The 23,035-nt window shown below is 36.2% G+C and overlaps 1 protein-coding gene across 2 annotated transcripts in view; it reads right to left on the bottom strand.

The window, feature by feature from the left end:
* The window catches only part of LOC126968267 (bifunctional heparan sulfate N-deacetylase/N-sulfotransferase), a 195,488-nt gene that overhangs the window by 60,761 nt on the left and 111,692 nt on the right, over nucleotides 1-23,035 (bottom strand). For both annotated transcript variants that reach the window (XM_050813155.1, XM_050813156.1), the window contains exons 2-3: nucleotides 14,384-14,957; nucleotides 6,402-6,593 (exon numbers count right to left, since the gene is read on the bottom strand). In XM_050813155.1, coding sequence (XP_050669112.1) covers nucleotides 6,402-6,593; nucleotides 14,384-14,580 — 389 coding nt within the window. In that variant the 5' untranslated portion in view covers nucleotides 14,581-14,957. The remainder of the gene's footprint in view (nucleotides 1-6,401; nucleotides 6,594-14,383; nucleotides 14,958-23,035) is intronic.

The following is a 23,035-nucleotide window of genomic DNA, read 5'->3' on the forward strand; positions in this document are numbered from 1 at the left end:
TATGATGTTGTCACGAATCATCTCGTGCACAGGTTCGACGACTACTCGACGAATCCGGCCTGTTCGGGGCTGGACCTCCCGAACAGGCCGGATTCCGAAAAGGCTAAGCATCATAGACAACATCCATACGCTTCAGCAGATTATACAGAAGACGGAGGGCTGGAGATTTTAGGGGAACCCTTTATCTAGCAGTGGACGTCTGTCGGCTGTTAAATAAAATAAAACAACATAATCTACACTTAAATACGATAAAGTCTATTTCTTTTAACGATTTCTAAAGAAATTGTCTTCGATTAATGTGCTGAGAAAGTAATGAAAAGCAAACTAATTTCTTTCCCGTCAAACATCTCAAAAACAAGCATCGCGAAATCGAACGCGCTCCTAGTAACTTTGAAGTAGTGAACGATTTTCCGAACAACTAAGAATTGAGTTTCAGACTGAAGATTGAAGGTTAAAACGAGCCGAGACGACACGAGCCAACATAAATACAACGTTATACGATATAGCTTCTCCGAAGAGACCCTGTAAGAAACCACTCAAACTAGTCGGCAAATACAGCCTCGTAATAGTTGTCAACAATACACATCGAGTAAATACAGGGACAAGATTTTAAAAGATACTCAACTAAATTGCTTTCGCTTTGGTCGTCGATAACAATATCACTTGAACGAATTGATTGTGAAGATTAAAAATATTCGCTCAAATAAAACTCATTGTTTCACAGACCTTTTAAATTCAAAGAGTGAAGTGATTGTTGAGCAAAGCTAAGGGGATTCAAATAAATTAAATCGAATTAACATATTAAAATTCTAAGCATGGATTGCAATAAATTCCTTAGGAGACGGATTGGATTCGAGTTTGTTAATGTTTATTTATTCAAACAACGTTATCGACTGTAATGCGGGCTATTGAGACTGCATACTAATGAAAATACTAGATGCACGGATTTATGCGAGAGGACATTTAACAGAGGATTGCGTTTAGAAAGGAAGAAATATGCCAATCTACCGTTGCATAATATTAGTATTCCTATTACGTACGGCATGGTTTGACTCACACAGCAATAACGACCTATCGAAGATAATATTCCTGTATAAGATGGATAAATGATCTTATAAAGAGCTTTCGATATTTAGAAGTCGTTTCATACAGCTATTTGTTATAGTATAATGTGGGCTGGGTATATATCATCGTTCATATTTCTCCTGATGTGAAATAGATCGCTCCTCCACTCCGTGCCCAATCGATTAGATGATATTACAGCTACATGTGCTCTTAATGTGATAGGAAGAAGCGGTAGAGAAATCTTATCAAATTGAAGTGTGAGAATAAATTATTTCAGAACAAGTGCTTTTTTTTTTTGTAGTCCAAACAATTTAGGCAAGCTGAGCACTTTATGTTTAACGTTTTTAATGAGACATTGCTTTCACGCTCGGCTACGTAACGCTCATTCGGGTAAAGTCTGTTCGAGTCGCTTAAGGAAATGATATCGCTCAGAACAAAATTTGTATATCTTCTTAATATTAACCTTGTCGAAGTCCTTTTATAATATTTAGGTATAATAGGGGGCACCCGGGCAAAAGCCTCACGTGATGGGAAGTGGTGGGGCAAGCGCCACCTGTGGACATCTGCAACACCAGAGGTCGAGAGTTGTGTTGCCATGAGAGTACATACTACACTATATTCTAACGTCAACGCAACTCTCACAGTTTTTGGTTTTATAAAAGATGGAGCCTAGTGGTTCCATCTCATAGCAAATAAAAACCACTTTCTGTAAAAATCAGATCACATATAAAATATTGCGAAAAAAGGTATATGCAAGAGGCTCTGGATCTGGTTGAATATAAATATTAAGAAAATTGTAACTATTTTATCGTATAAGCCATCGCTCAGATTTTGAATTCCGATGATTTTTAATGATTGCAAATGTGGCCAGGAACCGAACGAGCCGTTTGATCCACATCAAATATAGTGCTTATGGATGACCATCTACAGCAACTCTCTACCGTTGGCATAAAGTTCAAAATCCGTTGTCTAAATTTGGTGGATGAAGGAGAAGTCGTCTATCGACGGCTTTAACCAAAGGAAACGTGCTAGCAGAAAAACATTTAAATTAAGAAAAAGGTGAATTACATACGAATGCATTCATACATGATACATGAACATACTGTCACATTCATATGATATCATTGTTTTAACAGAAACCTGGCTTACTTCCGATATTAATGACGCAGAGTTCATTGATAACAGATACATAACATTCAGATGTGACCGCGATCGCTTAGCGACTAACAAGCTAGACAGAGGTGGGGTGGTTATCGCCGTAAGGCGCGAGCTCAAACCGGTTACCGTGGCCATACCTAACCAGGCAATTACGGCTAGAGCTATCGAACATGTAATTGTCGCCTTGCCGTCCAGATCTCGTGCAAAGCAACATATAATTAGCGCAGCCTACGTACCACCAAATACTACTGAAGACTTTTATGCTATGCACTTTGAAACACTGCGTAATATAGTAGTACAAAACAACATTGAATCATTCTACATACTAGGTGACTATAATTTACCTAATGTGCAATGGATATACAGTGATTCCAATAGTTATGGCATGCTAGGAATATGCACGAGCAAAACCGGTGACATTTTAACTGAATTTATGGCTTTATCTGACTCACGACAATTTAATGATATTAAAAATAATATTGGACGCATACTTGACTTATGCATATCCAATCAAGAGTGTTGTGTCCAACCGTGTGGCTACCTATTACCACCAGATAACTACCACACCTCATTCAACGTAAATATAAAATTAAATGTTCGTTATGAAATTATGAAACGTCTTACTATGCTTAAATTTAACTATAAGGCTGCTAATTATGACACTATAAATACAGCACTGAATAAAATTGATTGGTCTATCGAGCTATGCAACATTGATACGGATATGGCTGTGCGTAGGTTTTATAATTTGATTTATGATATAATTAGATCGCATATCCCTACAGTCCGTTATAAGTCTACACAGTTTCCTTACTGGTTTTCCCCAGGCTTAGTACATATTTATAAGAACAAAGAAAAAGCCTGGAAAAAATGGAAAACATACAATAACATTTGCGATTACGAAATATTTTCTCTATATCGAACCAGGTTCAAAGAGGAGTGCAACAAATGTTATCTTAATCATATTAAATTAATCGAGGAAAATATCACCAAAAATATAAAAAATTTTTGGACTTACATATCTAAGCGTAAAAATACGAGTGCTATACCTGCCAACATGTATTACAAGAATAGTACCTCTGACGTCCCAATTGATACATGTAATTTGTTTGCCACATTCTTCCACTCAGTCTACGAACCTTCAACCTTAGACACTAACAACTGGCTGCCGAACACTACCCTTGCTGATAATTCCACTCTCATAACGGAGATACAAATCTCGATGACATCAATCACTAAAACACTAAGCAACCTAGACGAGTCTAAGGGGCCAGGACCGGATGGTTTGCCTGTTATATTTTTAAAGTCTACAGCTAGATCTCTGACAAAACCGCTTCATATATTATTCAACAATTGTTTAAAAAATGGCTTGTTTCCAGATATCTGGAAGCAAGCATATATAACACCAGTTCATAAAAGTGGCGATAAGCAAAATATCGAAAATTACCGACCTATTTCGATACTCTCTTTAATATCAAAAGTTTTTGAAACCCTGGTTCACAGCATTATTTATCCTAGTCTACACAGTGTGATAATCCCTGAACAGCATGGTTTTGTGAAACGTAGATCCACAACTACTAACCTATTAATTTTTACGAACTATTTGTTTGAGCATTTGGACCATCGCGTGCAAATCGATGCTGTATATACTGATTTTCAAAAATGCTTTGACAAAGTAGACCACGAACTGCTTCTCAATAAAATAGCTTTTAATGGTATCAGAGGAAATCTACTCAGATGGTTCTCCTCTTACGTAACTCGTAGAAGCCAGGTAGTTGTAATTAATGGTTATAAATCAGATATCATAGTAAACACAACTTCTGGGGTCCCACAGGGATCCATTTTAGGTCCTTTATTGTTCGTTATATATATTAATGACATAAAAAATTGTTTCCAGAACTCACAGTTCTTAATGTACGCCGATGACCTAAAAATTTATAGAAGTATTAGCAATGAGTCTGATGTCGACCTACTTCAGCAGGACCTAAATAGATTTATCCTTTTCTGCCATCGCAATAAATTGAAAATTAATTTTGACAAATGCTATTCCATCTCTTTTTCAAAAAATAAAAACGTTATAACAAATAATTACAAGCTATCTGACTCTATAGTAAAGCGCGTTTCATTAATTAAGGATTTGGGAGTTCTATTAGACTCGAAACTGCATCTAGATCAACACATAAGTACCATCAGAGATAAAGCGCTCAGATTATTCGGCTTCGTCATGAGGTCATGCAGTGACTTTAAGCGTCCCTCAACATTTTTAATATTGTACACAACACTTATACGCTCCCAAGTAGAGTATGCCACACCAGTATGGAACCCCTTATTTAATAAATATGCTGACACTTTGGAGAGAATACAAAGTAAATTCCTTAGTAGAATTGATATCCAATATGGGCGTACGAAACGAACGTACAGTCAATTGCTTGAAATTTATAAACTTCTTAGCTTACGCAATCGGCGTACTCTTTTGGGTGCAATGACATTGTACAATATTTGTCACAATATATATGATTGCATAGAACTAAACAATAAACTTAATTACGCAGTTCCACGCATAGCATATAGGCGGGCGGTGCGCACGCAGCGGCTATTTCACACGCCGCGTTACCGCACGCACGCTGGCGGTCGCGCCCCACTACACAGATTAGTCGACACACATGACAGACTTTTTAATGACCTTGACATTTTCTTTTCAACAAAACCAAAATTTAAAAAGCAAGTTAATGATATTTTAAGTGAACTGGATTAATATATATATATATATATATAGTTTTTTTATACATATAAAATCGCATTAGGTAACTCTTTTGTTTAAATATAAAGTAAATTTTGTAAATAACTTAGTTTTAAGACATCTAATTTTATATTGCTTTCCTCTTTATGTTTGTAAATATTTCTTTAATTAATGTTAAACTTTGTTATTCATCATGTAAGATACCAGTAACTATAAAATTAACCTGTGGATAACGGTGTGGGTTCTCACTAAAATTAATTTAATATCTACTTTAATTTGAAATTGTAAAATGTATTGTGTGAACTGTTTGTTGTCCCTAAGAAATAAAATAAAATAAAATAAAATAAAATAAAATAAAGCATACCCTTCTGATTGTTTCGAGAAGTGTTCACAATATTCCTCACGAACCCGTTCGTGTGAAAAGAATAGATTTGGGTTGGGTGCTAGACAACTTTACCGAAGTTCAGAAGCAGGATAATCTCGGCGCACTTACGACATTGTGATAGGTAGATAGCAAGAGCATATTGATACCGAATATCTGGCTGCACAGGCTACTGGTTAACTATGCAACGTGCCCCTTACGATTTCCTGAACACCACATTGGTGGAAGTATTAGGGCACCCTCCCTAAAGTCCTAGAACTGATTTCTATTCCCTAAGATAAAATATCATCTGAAAAGGATATTAATCGCCGGAAGAAACGCAAACAGCGTTCGAGAAGTCCTTAGTGTCTGTGACGGACTGGAATAAGTGCTTGTGCTGGAATAATTAGTTCAGATGCATTTAATTTGTATACAGGCTGTCGTTGAGTTCTTTGTACATATTTCATCCATAAACAGCAGTTTTTTAGTATCTCAAAACTTTCTTAGCGCACGTTAAGAGCTCTAAGCATGAATGTCCTTAGGTTCAGAATTACTTTAGCCGTTAATATGTTTCCATAAAAAGACTTTGTGCTGCAAGAAGTACATTGTTGTTGTATTACCAGTGTTGACTGGTGCGGTTGAGATTACGCCTTTTGACTTGATGGACGGTGACAGAATGAGGATTCTGGTATTAACCTGAACAATGTAGAGAGACATACCTGAACGATGGCAAAGAATCAGCCGGTAGGCTTTGATCGTTAATGTTTCTAACTGCACTTAGTTACACCTACTAACAACTTGCATTCTACAGAAGGAGCTTAATGTTGGAAAGCGAGTTCACGCCTGATAAAGATGCCGGTGCTGACTTTGACGGAAAAACAATGTCGCGCTATTCTCCCAGAATCAAACCTTTTTTTGATGACAGAAACATATAGTTATGTTAAATAATAAAATTACTACACGTTTTTCCAATTAATTCAAATATGATTAATATGGTCGTAGGCAATTACTACTTGTGATGATGATGTTACTCTACTTATTAAACTGATATCAGTTTGAGATAGTTGTGAGACTCACCGTATTCGATTGGCGACCAGTAGCTCTGCGATCTCACGTCCCAGTTTTGAATAGAGAGATTCAACGATGACGAGGACCTTGGCGTCGATTCGTAGTCGCGCGTCGGAGCGGTGGTCGCGCGCTGTCTGCTGATGCGACGCAACCAGCGAGCACTGAGACAGCGGCCGAGGGACACGGTCGCGCCACACAAGGCTGTGTACAAACGTAATCAAGATAAAGATACATTAATTATATTGTGTATATAATAATAAATAAATTGTATGGCAAATCCAAAGTAGTAATACACTATTGTTACTACGTAGCATGTTTGCAATTAGTTTAGATCGCTGGTCTTAAACTCCACTGCCAATTGATCAGATGCCTGCCTGAAGTAGTAACAAATTAAAAAAATCGTAATTACTTTCAATATTTAATGTTCAATCCTTAATGCAAACGCCTTGATGGAACCAAAGACCTGTTTCGCTTGGCACAAGACAGGACGAATTTCGAAGCTGACGGCCAACTTCCAGCAATGCAGAGAGACTTGAAGAGAGAAGAGTCTTAAACGAAAGGGATTTTTAAGATTTTAATTTTAGCTATGCTAGCAGAAAAACCTAATCATATATAATAATTTTTATCACTGATAACATAAATGATGCGCTGTCAAATCTATTTCATGTTTATTCAGTTCAATGAGATTTATAACGACTTTCATAACTTAATTAAAATACGCAGCACGTCAAAACTCAAACCGTCGTCAGTAAAATACATAGACTTTCCAATATCAGAGAGTACGTCGAACGAAGTAAGTAATTAAAATTATACTTTACGCATATTGATAGCTAAAGTAATCCTTTGGTAAGCAATTCCGTTGAAAATCAATCAAATAATGGGGAAGTTGGCACCCCGTTCCAACTTAAGGCCGCATCAAAGTACGATTATGGTTTATCTTACTTAAGTCGGAACAAATAAAAGGTGAAATTTGCGGGAGTATTTATTTGCTGGCAAGAGCGGTTGAGTTGTGGTCGTAACCTCTTTGCTCTAATGAAAGCCCCGCCCACTCCGTTCCGAGAAACTTTGGCGACGTGCTGAAAAGAATTACTGAGTCAAGGCGGCTCTCATTAGCTACCCACTGATGTAGTCCACATGAACGGATCTTACTATACGTAGTGTTAAGTAACCATAATTTGTTCTGAAAGATTATCTGCTTCACATGTGTACTTCTATATATTCAATTTGATGCCCTATAAAGTGTTAGAAGCTAGATAATTAATTAATTGTCATTAGGCAATAATAGGCTTTTTTAGACATAATAAGCTGATTGTTCTACTACGACTAGTTATTTAAAATTTACAAGTTACAATAAAATAGTATTACAGTTATATCACATAACTGTCTCTCGATTTTTTTTTATGGAATAGGAGGACAAACGAGCGTACGGGTCAGCTGGTGTAAAGTGATCACCGCCGCCCACATTCTCTTGCAACACCAGAGGAATCACAAGAGCGTTGCCGGCCTTTAAGGAAGGTGTACACACTTTTTTTGAAGGCACCCATGTCGTATCATCCCGGAAACACCGCACAAGGAAGCTCATTCCACAGCTTTGTAGCACGTGGAAGAAAGCTCCATGAAAACCGCACTGTGGAGGACCGCCACACATCCAGATGGTGGGGATGATATCCTAACTTGTGCGTGCTATATTATATTGCTTGCGAATAAGTCTTTTATCTGGGTCAAATATAATTCTAAGCAAGACTTTCGCCCATTTGATACGTGGCTTAATAGTTATGAGTTGTAGAACTTATAAGGGGCTTCAGTAGTTACCATTTAAGAGGTTTTAATAAGTAAATTGCTGCTTAAACGAACTGCCCAGTGTGGATAATATTTCATTTTTGAGTGAAAAAAGACTGATTGTTCGAGATTCTGAATGTTTTTATTTGTTATTTATATTTCTTCAGTGTGTAACAACGAACTTAAGGTAAGCAAAATCGTACCAAATTACTAAGGAGTTAGCGGCATGGTTTAAAGGCGTAAAAGGCATTTATTTTCTCAAACTTGATTCCTTTAGAATTCTTTTTGATGTCATTTCTTCAGTTTCAGTTCAGTTTCAGTTTGGCGTTAACATACCCACATTATTGACCGTTACCTGTTGAACCGGTGCATATATGGAAGGATTTATCACCAAATGGAAGCGAAAGCAAATTATTTACGAGAACAAACTATCAAATTGATGTATGACACTTGAGGTCTTCCAGCCAGTGTAGTTAATAATAGTGAATTAAATTCTATGGTAGAACTTCATTCAATGCAAAATATCAAGGAATTGGCCGCCTGGTTTGAAGTAAGCATTACGCAATATATACCCTTAAGCTTTGCTGTTAAAAATTTAAATAAATATTTATCGAAGTAAAATTGCTTACATTTCCTAACATTGAAAATTCGAAAGGCATTAAACGAAGCAGCTTTCATTAATTAGCCGGAATATAAGTTTGGCTATAAATTCAAGCGAGCCGACAAAACTTGCCGTCCCTAAGTCTCTTCTTAGCGGTGTAAATTTAAGCCGATAAAATAAAATATTATCGTCCTAGTTGCACGACATCCACCCTAATTACACAAAATCTCGTAATTCATTGCTTCGAAATACTCCCGGATTTTATGATTTGGCCGTAAAAAGTCTAACAAAGGAAAACAAGGACAGTTTAAATTTAAATCGAAAATAACGGGGATATCGCTTGAAATTGTAGGATTGACAGAAAGAAGCTGATGAAAAATTCATTTTAATTTGGAATTTCTGTCTGTAGGCAGCAGAAATCTTAACCTGATGAAATATTGACGAAAGATCTTGTCAATACAAATAGACTGATGTATCGCGAAACACCAAAAATCTGTAACGATTTTTTACTTTGAATATATACACCCCTTACCAGAAATTATTCCTTTTCCTATGGGTGTCTACTATTTGGATATGAATTATTTTTGTATAATATAATAGACAGATTGATAGAATTATACAGGCTCTCTAGAATTAGGTTCAAACATCTCAGCATTCTAAATTATTAAATATTGATCTTTATTAGTATGTAAGTGTGAAGAATCCATAAAAAAGTCGAAAACATTACATGCCTATTTCCTTAGATAGTTTATACGTCTAGTTAAACTGGGACAGCTGTGAACACGTCGAAAAAAATAGTAGCGGACTGTTAGACTCTGACGCACTCTTAAACAAAGTGACAGTCGTGTCGCGAGTGTTAGACGTACCTATCATGCACACAAAATAAAGTAAGTAATAAACCTGGCCTGTTGTCACACTTGCCTAACAGCAAAAGACTATGAGACGTGTAAATTATCTAAGCCTATTTCTTATACCGACTAAAGCCTTATCTAGGTATTTTACAACAAAAATAATATTAAGTCGCGGGGTACAGCCACTACTCGATAACTATAATAAATAAGGTTTGATATTGACACAGGTGACGAAAGCAAGATATTTCGTTTGACGACCTCTTACAACTCAGGTATTAGTATTTATACTAACTCAGGTTCCCGGGTTCAAATCCACGTAGATGCAACTTTTGTATGAGGGATATGAATGATCAATCGCTCTCGCTCACACCGCCAAATGAAATAGTATCCCTAATGAACAGTTGGCTAGCTTCTGCAGTCGATGATTCGACGAGCTTTTAATGGAATTTAGACAGGTACCAAAAAATATTATATAACAAATTCATATACTTTCTTTTTCTTGAAAACTATTAAGGGCGTGTCGAATGTATGTATTTAGCTATGTCTGCACCAGTACGCTGTCCTGTTCGTCTACCGTCTTCATCTGAAGCATGCATGAGCAACCAAAGGAAACAGCTGTGTCTTACACCAGTGCGCTTTTCATTATCGCTTTCATGTTTATTTTGAGTTTGAACTTTCTGTTCGTTTTGGGTCAAGCGCTATGCGCAATGCATGAAGCTTTTCGTCTATACTCGTGCACCTGTCGTATGCCTATAAATTATCTAGATTTCTCGCCTTGATTGCTCAAGATTTTGGACGAATTAACCACTGGATCAGTAACGACTTATGTGTTCGTCTTTACGTTTCAAGACACTTACTGACTTTTGTTTAGTATAAAATATAGATGACGACCGATTCTCAGACCTACTAAATATATCGCACATAAAATTTTTCGTACTACAATAATTATTATTGTATTCAATTGCCATCTTGTAGCCCTATTGCGGATCTGAGGATGGAACAGATTAATTTAAAAATCGCGATACAAAAATAGGTGTTGTTTGCAGATGTGTAAAAATTTTAAGTTGTATGTTTTTTTTCATGATAAAATAAAAAGAATAAAATTTGTCGAAAAAATAAAAACAATATATTTAGGGGTACCTTTTTCATTTAGAGGGATGAAAAATAGATGTTGGCCGATTCTCAGACCTACCCGATATACACACCAATTTTCAAACAAATTGGTTTAGTAGCTTCGGAGGAGTTTGGTAACAAATACCGGGACACGAGAATTTTATATACAAGATATATCTATATAAGTTATTCACTTGAAAAAGTCTTCATTGTACATGTACATCTAGAAAGATATTGCCTATGTAAATTGGTTGGATCATATGTATCATTCATTCACTTGAAACACTGCTATATTTTTTTTGACAATTGTAACCCACCTGCACTAAACTCTATTATATACCATTGGACTGGCGGCTGTCAAATTGCTTTTGTGCCTGTTTGATATTCGCCATATTGGCGCTGTTGGCCATGTAGCGAGAGTCGGTACTAAAACTAGTGACAAAAACAATTGACAGATAGTGGGAAACTATTTACAAAAAAAATGTGTACTTTATTACGTTGCTTCTTGAAGTATAAATAATACGGAAAGCGAACGAAATTAATTAAAAATGCAGAAATACTTTCAGAGCATTGTAGGTTCCTTCGCAGCCATTTGTATTTTGCGTCAAAATTAGTTCTCTGGACGCTCGCAAGTGGCGCTTCAAATGGGCACAAAAAATTTGGTGTCAAACATATGGAACAGCCTGTCCAGTGGTATTTATAGAGGACAATGCCCACCGGTGATGGATCAGTGTGCGTTAGTAGCATGCGTTGTTGACGAATTAGTTTCGGAATTCACATTGCATGCGCTACAGTTTATTAGGCATGCGTTAAAAGAAGACGCAAGTTAAAAAGAAAAGCGCACTTGTTAACTCACGCTAGCGCACTATATTTATTGGCACCGTCGCTAAGTGATGCAAATTAATTATGGATCTAATTATGAAGATCACTGTTACAGAAAAACTTTTTAAATTATACATTTAAGTGATGTATCATAAAAGGATATAATTCATTTACTCATCTCTCACAATTCACAGCCTTACTTTGGAACAGCTTTCTTCTACTGTCTTTCCATAAAAAGCCTAAGCTTTCTCAAAAACCAAGTTAACGTGATTGATGTTCAGACTGCTAAAACAATAGGTAATTGAATCGATCAGGGGCAATATATGATAAAATAAGATAAATCGTTGAATAACAACAGTCTGGATGTTATTAGCGGATGATTTTGAACAATATGCGGCTAATCCCAAGTGAGTAATTGTTCGATCTGACAAATTGCGATAATTTAATAATATTAATAATTTGCCGTCGTGTTTGCCGCCGATAGTTACCAAGCAAATTGGGTTTTGTGCAAATTACGAATATTTCAGCCAGTGTTTAATTATTAATAGCGTTCTCTATCGCGTTTCACAAGTTAATTTATTAGTTAATTACTTTTATATTTTTGAGCATTACTTAATTGTATGTGTGATAGGTTACATGACTACTACTCTTTGTTATCTCTCTATATGATATTACTCTTTGTTCATACTTTAGATGGAATGTAATGTCTGGGTTATCTCTTGTGAAATTGTGATTATATTAAATAAACTACTTTGAAGAAATGTGCGACTTAGTATTGTATAATCTACACCTATTTCAATTTCAATTTAAATTAATTGCAATTCCATAAATATAGTCCATAAATATAACATTTGGAGTTAATACTATAATTATTATACAAGGCAGTATATTATGGATACCCAGTTTGGGTGTCGCAATTTGGTCTGAACAGCAGACCGTAGTAGGGAGACCCATATTTTTATTTATTTTAGTTTGGCTCGCTTAGAAAATCATTTACCTATAATAACCTACCTATAATAAGTCTTGGATAAAGGTTAGTCTCAACGAGGCCATTCAACAAATTAGAGCAAATCGAATACATGGTATTCAAGAGCTTAATTGCGTGCGTTGTGAGATATTTCCAAAAGCATCATAAAATTCGTTAAACATTTTCCATTTTCATAGTTTGCAGGCATTGATGAAAATGAAGAGCGATTCGAAAATAATTACCAATTATGGTAACGATGGATAGCAGCAAAAATTCAGCGCAATTTTATTTTCACCCATCAAGCTGCAACAATGTGTCGAATCAATTTCGTTAATGAGCTTACCATAATTGCATGCAATACTTAAATGGCACAAAATGACAAGTTAAACTTAAGACATTATGATGATATTATGGTTAGTGACCTGGGCTAGAGGTCCCGGATTCGAATCCAGGTAGGTACAAACATTTATATGATGTATATTGAGGTTTTGTTTCCGAGTCATGGATGTTTATATGTATGTTTAAGTATGTATATCGTTGTCTTCCACCAATGCACAAGGCTATGCATAGTTTGAAGCAAGATAATGTGTAAAAGTGTGTCAATATATTATTATTCTTATTTAACTTATAGTACTAACTTCTAAATTCCTCAAGAAATATAGGATCTCAAACTAAACAGAATTTTTTGAATTACTAGACGTAAATCTCATCATCATCAAGCCTTCCTTCTTCAGTTTATTATTATGAAACAAACAAGAGAGCAATTCGTTCTGCGCGACATGAAGATAATAATAGTTTCTTTGCCGCTTTTCACTGGATAGACTAGAGGTTATAGCCTTACTATTGACTGAAGTTATTTATATTAGTTTGTCAGATTATAATACAGGTAGAAGTGATATATATATCACTAATGAGAAATTAACTGACTGGATCGCATCAACACTCAGCGGGGTCGTCAACTCAATAATTTATTAACTTTGATAAGGTGAAATTTTTGAAGCTAATGAAATCGACTACTGATATTAAGTATCAAATATTTACTACCTACTTGGATACCCATGTTCCAACAACGCGTCTCCGATTGAGAGCCATAGTGCTCATGATTATGTAGTGGAACACTGTGGTCTGTGAGTACATTTTGTGCAGCCGTGAACTCTAATAGTTGACATATAAACACATCGGTCCGCCATTTTCGTGCTAGAATGGGCGCGATCGCAAACTCATCACATTAACCTGATGAAAGATTACTATTTATTTATTAAAGCAAACCACATCATATACAATACTATTTTCTTAATCTTATGTTACAATTAGTAGTTCTAAAGTATAGGACAATTGTGGTGAACATAAAAATTACAAAAAGTACCTACTCTCTAATTACTTCAGAAAAATAGGACGAATACTGTCGCTACAATAAAAACAAAATAAGAAATGAAAGAACAAAATATAAATTTTACGTATTAATTGAAATAATGGAGACAAAAAAGTAAAAACTACCGATTTAAAAAACGCAGATTGAGTACCAGCTAAGTGTTTAACAACACTTTCTTTAAGCCTGACCAGCCCACTACCGAATATATCAAGTTCTGAATTGGTATTGTTTAACGTATTGCACTCGCGAATAATTCGAGCCAGAGGTGACTAAACTCCCAGGTTGATTTTTACAGATAAGCTTGGAAGGTTCTCTTGATTTTTTTTTAATTGGTGCGAAACAAATCGGTACCCACACCGACTCAAACAAGTCAATAGAAAATGGAGATCTGAATAGTTTTATTTATTCAGAGAATGTTTATACGACTGCGGTGAATGACATGAAAGTAAAGATATTTGTGTGTATATGTTATAGAAGGAAACCAACCTTGTCAACGGCGCTGTGACGTAATACGTATAAAAGAATATGGTGAGGACGGAGAGCAGCATCACTCCAGCAACACACTTCCTGACGTTGACGTGGCTCGCGAGCCAGAAGCAGCACCGCGGCGCGAGCGCCTTGTGTCCGTGTACATAGTCACCGCACTCCAGCAGTGGTGTCCTCAACTCACGACCGTCGGCCATTATAAATTATCTACACACAACTATATTTACACAACACGATAACACTTAGGCCTCTAATTGTATGCACTATATCTATCTGGGTACTCTAATGGCCGCGTTTGTCCTTGGTGGATATTTCTGTCGCCACTTGCAATGTTTCCACATTTCATAGCAGCGCTGAGGTGTGGAAACGCGCGTGTTTGCTGGGAGGCTGTGTGCACTGTCGCCGCTGACGGCCATCTCTTGCCGACAGAAGACCCCAACGCCTATTTAAAATGGCCGCCGACGCATCTTGGCGGGTTGTGCTCATCACGGCGACGGCGTGCGCTCCCATATAGAGCTCACGGCATCCGTGGATTATGGTGTAGATGGGTTGCTGCTGATGTCATCGGTCTTATCTGAAACAAAGGTTGATATGAATACTTAATATCATACAAAGCACATATTTGTTACCATGTAGTTTGTTCTCTTAAGCTTTAATTATTGTGTAGGTACATTAAACTGATCTTCTTCTGGTATCAAAGCCAACGGATACAGTGTTTCACACAGCCTACTGAAACGGCACGATTGAATAAAGTCAATGTTTGATACAAGACAACGTTTCGCCCTCCACAGAATCTATTCTTAGCATTCGCCTCCAACACCACATTTCGAATGCATCAATCCTTTGCCTTTCTCAGCTCAAGATTGTCCACGTTTTTACTCCATACAGGAAGATAGGGAAAACCAGTGCAGGTATCAGTGTAGTCTTAGTTTTGATACCAATTTCTCTTTTCTTCCGGATGTTTTTTAGTGTCTTTTGCCATCGCGATTCTCCTTTTAATCTCGGGGACACAGATGCCGTCATTTTTGATTTGGGATTAGCAATTATTAATCATACTTGCTTACACCGTGTTACTTAGCCAGTAGTAGGTATTTCAATGATAACAATATCAATCTGCGTTATAATATCGATACGTCTCAAGGGATATTTTGTGAGTTGAAACGTGAAAACTTGCCCGAACCCGGCCCGCTATAAATGCGACCTTCCTGTCATTTAAATCAAGGCTTACATTGAAACACTTCTTTGCAAAGCTGAAATAAACTCATTCAACTGTTAAATTGGACCAGCGAACCTCAGAATTCGAGATTAAATTTGATTAAAAAGCAAAGTGATGAATGTGAAATCAGGTTTCCGAGTACAATTACATATTACATCCAATCTATATTTTTTTTTTAATCGCCTTGATTTAACACCAATAAATTTAAATTGATCAACATGAAATGAAATATATGTAAATAACATCGCATTAATATTTTAATAGAATACCAGCGCTCATTACATTGGTCAGCTTCTAGCAATAGAGTAATAAATTTTCAACAGCGTGAAATTCTCTATACTGAATATGCGATTGAATTAAATTTGAATTCATGTTTTTGTATCTCATTCGTGGCGAGTACAGTGAATAGGAGGTATTTCACTATATTCGGGAGCTAAAAGGGAAGTAGAGAGCTCGTTCCGAGTCGGTGGTTGGGAGAAGCGCGCTTGGAATCAATGATCGTGTGGTCTTTTGAATATTAAATAGCGAATGACCCGCTCAGTAACCGAAGCACAGCTCAACTGGTCTCTTTCTAAGGGTTAATTTCGATAAGTTAATGCTCAATTTATTGATGCACTAAAAATCTCTCCTAATAAATACATGATAGGTTCTCATCTATAATCTAATCATTATAATTATGTACCTCATAGAAATGCTATCTCAGCCTATTAGAAACATTTAATAGTCCTAGAATTATTACAGTTACTAACGTTATTAATTACACAAATAAAATTGAAAACAAAATTTTATGAACGATGCGGGACTCGAACCCACGACCTCTCGCGTTTCGTACGAGTTCGTTACAAAAATTTTGTTTTCAGTTGTATTTGTTTAATTAATCCGAGAAGTGAGGGTTATCACTTTAAAAACATAAAAAATTGTTAACGTTATTAATGTTCGTAATTAAATTATAGATTTTTTTTATGAAAATAAGGGACAAGACGAGCAGGACGTTCAGCTGATGGTAATTGATACGCCCTGCCCATTACAATGCAGTGCCGCTCAGGATTCTTGAAACCCCCAAAAATTCAGAGCGGCACTACAACTGCGCTCGTCACCTTGCGACAAGATGTTAAGTCTCATTTGCCCAGTAATTTCACTAGCTACGGCGCCCTTCAGACCGAAACACAGTAATCCTTACACGTTACTGCTTCACGGCAGAAATAGGCGCCGTTGTGGTACCCATAATCTAGCCGGCATCCTGTGCCAAGGAGCCTCCCACATAGATATAATATACAGCCTTAGAAGTAACGATCGAGATTCGACTACAAGACGATGAAATAATAAAAATAAAAATAGATTCGCGGCAAAACCTTACCAATAATTTATAATATATGTATTAAATTAAGAAAGAAAGAGCAATTTAACTAAGCGAAGGTGATCTACTAAAAAGTGAACCCGATGACACATATAATAATTCTAGAGGTTAATAAAGAAGTTCCATTATTAAAAGTAACCATGTAAAATTATTTCATATAAATATACCTCAGCGAATTTGTTAATCAAGTTAAAGTTTCGAACTAATATCAAAAGGTCTACGTATAATGTGAAACAGGTAAGCAACAAAGTTTGTACCACAACGAATAAATAAGTTATTATGTAGATCACGGCCCTTTATGATAATATCCTCCCGTCATTTCGTATCATAAGACAATGCTCCCGGAGAGGTCTTGTCTCAACTTATTATAACTTTGTCCGTTCTCCGCACCTCGTCCCCTATTCGAAATCCGAACACAGTCGTTAGCGCCAAACTTGCGTGATATCGGGATCCCATATAATATTATATATTACAACCACACGCTGAGGAATCTGGCATCCCGTGTTAATTAGAACCAAGACAACTTGGCCGATCAAGAGCAACTACAATAGCAAATCAAGCTTATACAGTGGTTTTGATGGGTCCATTGTGCGCAAACTAACAATTAATTTAACAGTATGTGATGACAATTTTTTCTTTTTTTTGCAGTCGATGACGCAGGGGCGTGCATAATATATAGGCAATTAAGCAGTGCCTACCACGTCATCCAAAACTAATATTGTGTTATATAATTTAGTTTAATTTTATAACTAAACATTAAACAACATAATAAGATTTTTCCTCACGCTAGATACTAAATATATACGGTAAGCAATATATAGGTAGCATATTCCAAAGCTTAACTAGGACTAGTTAAATATACAGTGCCTACCTTGATAGAAAACTAATGCACGCCCCTGATAATAGGATATTCCGTGTATCATACTATACGTTGAAGTTTTAATAGTAAAATACCATTAAATGCATTCATATTTTACATTTAAAATTTTGCGCATAATTTGACAAAAATGCTGTTTTGGCATGACATCAGGTGGATGTATAAAACTTGGGCTGAAAAAAGCTGAGATATAAGGAGCGTTCTTAGACTTTGCTCAGACTTTACTCACGTAAAACTTAGCTGAGTGTAAGCTTAGCATAGTCTTTGAATTCATTTTAACAGTCATTGGTCAACTGACAACAACACTTTCCTTAAAGCCTCGCCTAGTATCGGAATACTGGGTCTCGAAATCTCGAGCGATTGCCAATTTCGTGGCCATCTGGAGGGTAAAGCCAATTTGTCTTCGAAAAAGCTGGGCGTCATCAATAGAGCACGGCAATACTTCAAGCCGGCCCACATTCTAGCGCTCTCAAAGCGCAGGTCCAGTCACACATGGAGTATTGCTGTCATCTCTGGTCTAGCGCATAGCGCTCGATCCATTTGACCGCGTGCAACGCAGAGCAGCTCGAATTGTCGGGGACCCAGTGCTCTGTGAACGGCTGGATCAATTAGCGTTGCGTAGAGACGTCACTTCATTGTGTGTCTTCCACGGCATTTATGACGGGGAGTGAACCGAAGAGCTGTTTAGCCTGATTCCTGCCGCCGAATACCACCTTCGCACGACACGCCACAAGTTAGGATACCATTCCCACCATCTGAATGTGTGGCGGTCCTCCACAGTGCGGTTTTCAAGGATCTTTCTTCCTCGTACTACAAAGCTGTGGAATGAGCATCCTTGTGCGGTGTTTACGGGACGATACGATATGAGTACCATCAAAAAAAGCGCGTACGCCTTCCTTAAAGACCGGCAACGCTCTTGTGTTTCCGCTGGTGTTGCACGAGAATGTGGGCAGCGGTGATCACTTAACACCAGGCGACCCGTACGCTCGTTTGTCATCCTATTCCATAAAAAAAACTGAAATTATACTGAGCTTAAGTTCAAGACAGCCCAATACAAAAGTCAAGTTCACGTTCACTCAGCTAAGTTTTAGGTAAGTAAAGTCTGAGCAAAGTCTAAGTACGCTCTATAAACCACACCCTTAGATACTTACGTACGTCTAGATAGTCTAGATACGTCTAGATAGTCTTTTACGTAAGACAACTGATAAAAACAGGTCAAGTTTATTGCTTTAGTGTCCGTGTCACGTCTAGCATTCGCGATTTGTATGACATTTTGTGTTAGTGTGCGTGCATTGCTCAAAATAGAGGTTAACTGTCAACCTCAATTTTTTTCACAGACAATCTAGACGTATAAATAATAATAATATTGACACACTTTTCACACAAATTATCTTGCCCCAAGTTAAGCATATATAGCCTGTGTTATGGGTTAAAAGACAATGTTAATATATTTAATACAATATATTTACTTAAACATATATAAATTCATATAAACTTACATAAATACATTTAAACATCCATGACTCGGAAACAAACATCCATATTCATCATATTAATGCTTGCACCTACCGGAATTCGAACCCGGGACCTCTAGCTTAGTAGGTAGGATCTTTTTGTACTGATATAATAATACCAACACCCACAAAATCAACCTGAACCTCTATTATTAGCTCACATGACGTCTCTTTTTTAACATGACCGCAACACGTAATTTAAAGTCGGCGAACTCTTCACTTCATAAAAAAAACTTTATAATACTTTTTTATAAACGGAAACTAAAATTTTACGATTTTTTAAGATTCACGGCTGAAGCGAATCGATCCAGGCAACCCATAAAATAATTTAATATCTGCTGTATAAATATTTTGCGAAGTAGAGCATCATTGGGATATTAATACAATGTTTGTATTGTACGCACGTTCTCTCGATGTTTTTAAAATACCGCGCAAAATACTCAATACCCTTGGGTGAATATGCTGCTGCGAACCCTGGCTATAACAATTTTTATTTGATCCTTGAATAAATGACTCGCGCATTTAAACATTTTGGGACGATTTTTTTAGTATAAATTGTAATTAAATAATTGATTTAAAAGACAATATTATTTATTTACTTGAAGTGGGTTGCTAGTTCTCTAGTCCTTCTAAGTCCCAGTACCACCGCATACAGAGTTGAACTTTTGTGTTTGCTACTCATACATATAGCTCGTCGACAAGCCCTACTGCCTTTACAAACCGCAGTAATCTTTTTGACGCGAGTATTACACACAACACCTGGGTGCTCCCAGGGTGTAGTCGCCATGGATGAATATGCGTTTCATGCACCTCAAGGCAAAGTGGGTAAGTAAGTACGATCTTTATTTGTTGATAAGGGTAATAAATAATAGATGATTTAAATACATTTTAGCTCTCCAAGTCGTGCCCGTTATTGAGCATACAAATATTTGATACATAGAAATTATGATCAAATCGTAATAATTATCACAAAACAAAATTGATTACATCTTTAAATAAATTTAAATTAAATTAATCTCATCATGAAGTTAAAAATAAGAGTGACCATATCATTATTAAGAAAAAATATTATAAATGTCATAGTTCTCATAGTAGTGTTGTTTTAGTCAAGAACTGCACGCTCTTTTGTTTTTGACACTGTGGTGCTTGCTTAGACGACAGTGCCCGGTTAGCAACCTGGTGAGAATTTATTTATTTAAGATTACCTACAGAAAGTACAATATACATTCCCCTATAATTACGATATACTAAAATAAATGATAGTTGCGTTTCTACTTACAGATGCATGAAAAATAATTTTATGACGTTGTTTGTTGGCTATAAGGTAATAACGAATTCAATAAATCTAAAACATATTTTACATTTACTTCTACACAAAATAAAAAGAAAAATATAAAATAACAAATTTAAATTAAACTAGTAATTAAAAAAAGGAATTTTTTGACGCTGTTTGTCGGCTAAATAGTAATAACGTATTATATAAATCTAAAACATATTCTAAGACTACACAAATAAAAAGAAAAGTACACTTTATGAAGAAATTTAAATTTAATTATTATTTAAAAAATTACAAAGTCTACTGAAGAATGCATGGGTTTATAAAACAAAAAGAGGAAATTAATAGGATTACTACAGTTCAGATGTAGTTAGGACAACAATTATTACTACCAGTCGCTCAATTCAATAGCCTCATCCATTTAGCCAAGAGAGATTTATCGCCCCTTAACAATCACGTGTCAGCCAGTGGGACGTATAGACGTATCATTTTCCCCATAAATAGCAAGGAACATTCATCTTCCAAGATGGAGGCAAGTGCGTTAAGATCAAGAGCAACGAATTCTAAATCAAAATGAATTAAGTAGACCTTTTATACAAAATATATGTTCGCGTATAAATTCTGCGCTTAGCGGGAATGTTGCTTGATAATTTATTTGCTTGGTGTCTACGGCATGTTTTATTTACTCTACTTAATAGCACAATAATATAGGTGCTCATTGTTTAAGATTAACAATCTCTTATCATCAACAGCAGTTAAATGGTGGGAAAATAATTCGTTCTTAACATATATCTCAAAAACGATTCACTTTACAGTCAAAAACTAAAACCATTCTTTCCATTAAGTTGAAAATTGATATAAACGGCAATAAACTTCTTAGAAATTTTTTTGAGATAAAAGATTGAGAAGAAGTAGCAAGAAATTAATTACCATTTCTTTGCATCACGTATGCTTTAAACATTATGGGGTCGCACAATATAATAAATAAAAAAAACATAAAATTATTAAGAATTGTACCTTAAGGCCTGTATTCACTTTGATTAGTACGAGTGCAAGTGATTAATTATTGAGGATGATTATTGCAGTTGTATAGTGCAAGTAATGTCCAATTCTTGTTTAGTGACTCTGTTTAGTAAATTCAGTTGTTAGGTGTCGATCAGCAAGTATGGACAAACATAGAGAAGCGCGCTTGCAATTGCAAGAAGTACTTAAAGAAGTATTAAGCGCGGTGGTATCTGAAACCGAAGAACTTTTAGAATCTGAACATGCTAGACGAAAAATATGGGTTCGAAAATGGATTAATAGAATCATGGCGCAAGCTAACAAATCTTTAAGAAATTGGCTGCTGAAGATACGACGGAATATTACTTTGCTGTCGTGTTTAGTGGCAGGCACACTGCGAGTGAGGGGGAAGGCAGGTCGCGCGAGACGTGGCTACTCGCACTTCACTCGCAAAAAAATAGAACACTCTGCTAATCACGTTACTTCGCAGCCAACAAATCACCTGCACTAATCAGTCGCTGTCCATACTTTTTTTCTCCTAATCACTAATCAAAGTGAATCCAAGGCTTTAATCTCAGGGTTATTTCTCTTATTATTCATAAAATCAAAACCACAGTTCTTATATTTAAAATTATTAAACTATTAAATGTAGCTACCTTATTATGTTAAGTTAACATTAAGCCCAATAATTGAACTACAATAATATCAAACATCTGAATTCCAATTTAATCTGTGGAGCTAACAATAATACGTTTCCATTAAATACACGTTGCATTGAATGGTATTCCACAATTACGGAGCACTTATGTTATGTACATCACAGTCGCACCTAGTTGATGACGGATTTCATTTAAATTAAATCACAATACAAAATGTCTAATGATATTCAAACTAACGAAATTTCCTATTACTGATGCTCCTTCACATAAATAAAACATTATTGACATCATTTGTTATTTTTAAGTGAGCACTTCTGGGATTAAATATACAAATTTAATTTGTAAAGTTTATGACAATGTGGGATTCGAACACTCGCCTTTCGGTATACGATCGATAAATTTTGTGAGCATTTTCCGTATTAATTGCACATACATTGTGCCAGAAATGACACAACAAAAAGCGCTTTGCAGGCCCGCTGTACTTGCCTTAAGACCTAGGCCTTTATTAATAATAATCATCATATTAGCCGGAAGGCCTCTATTGCTGGACAAAGGCCTCCCCCATAGATCTCTACGACGGTCGGTTCTGCGCTGCCCTCATCTCACCGATTATAGCAATCTTGACTACATGATGTATGGTTCATCTTATGGGGGTCTACCAACACTACGTCTTCCGATACATGGCCGCCATTCAAGAACATTGCTACCCCAACGGCCATCTGTCCGTTGAGTTTAATGCCCTACCCATTGC

This window comes from Leptidea sinapis, chromosome 15, assembly GCF_905404315.1.
Source record: "Leptidea sinapis chromosome 15, ilLepSina1.1, whole genome shotgun sequence".
Lineage (NCBI taxonomy): Eukaryota > Metazoa > Arthropoda > Insecta > Lepidoptera > Pieridae > Leptidea > Leptidea sinapis.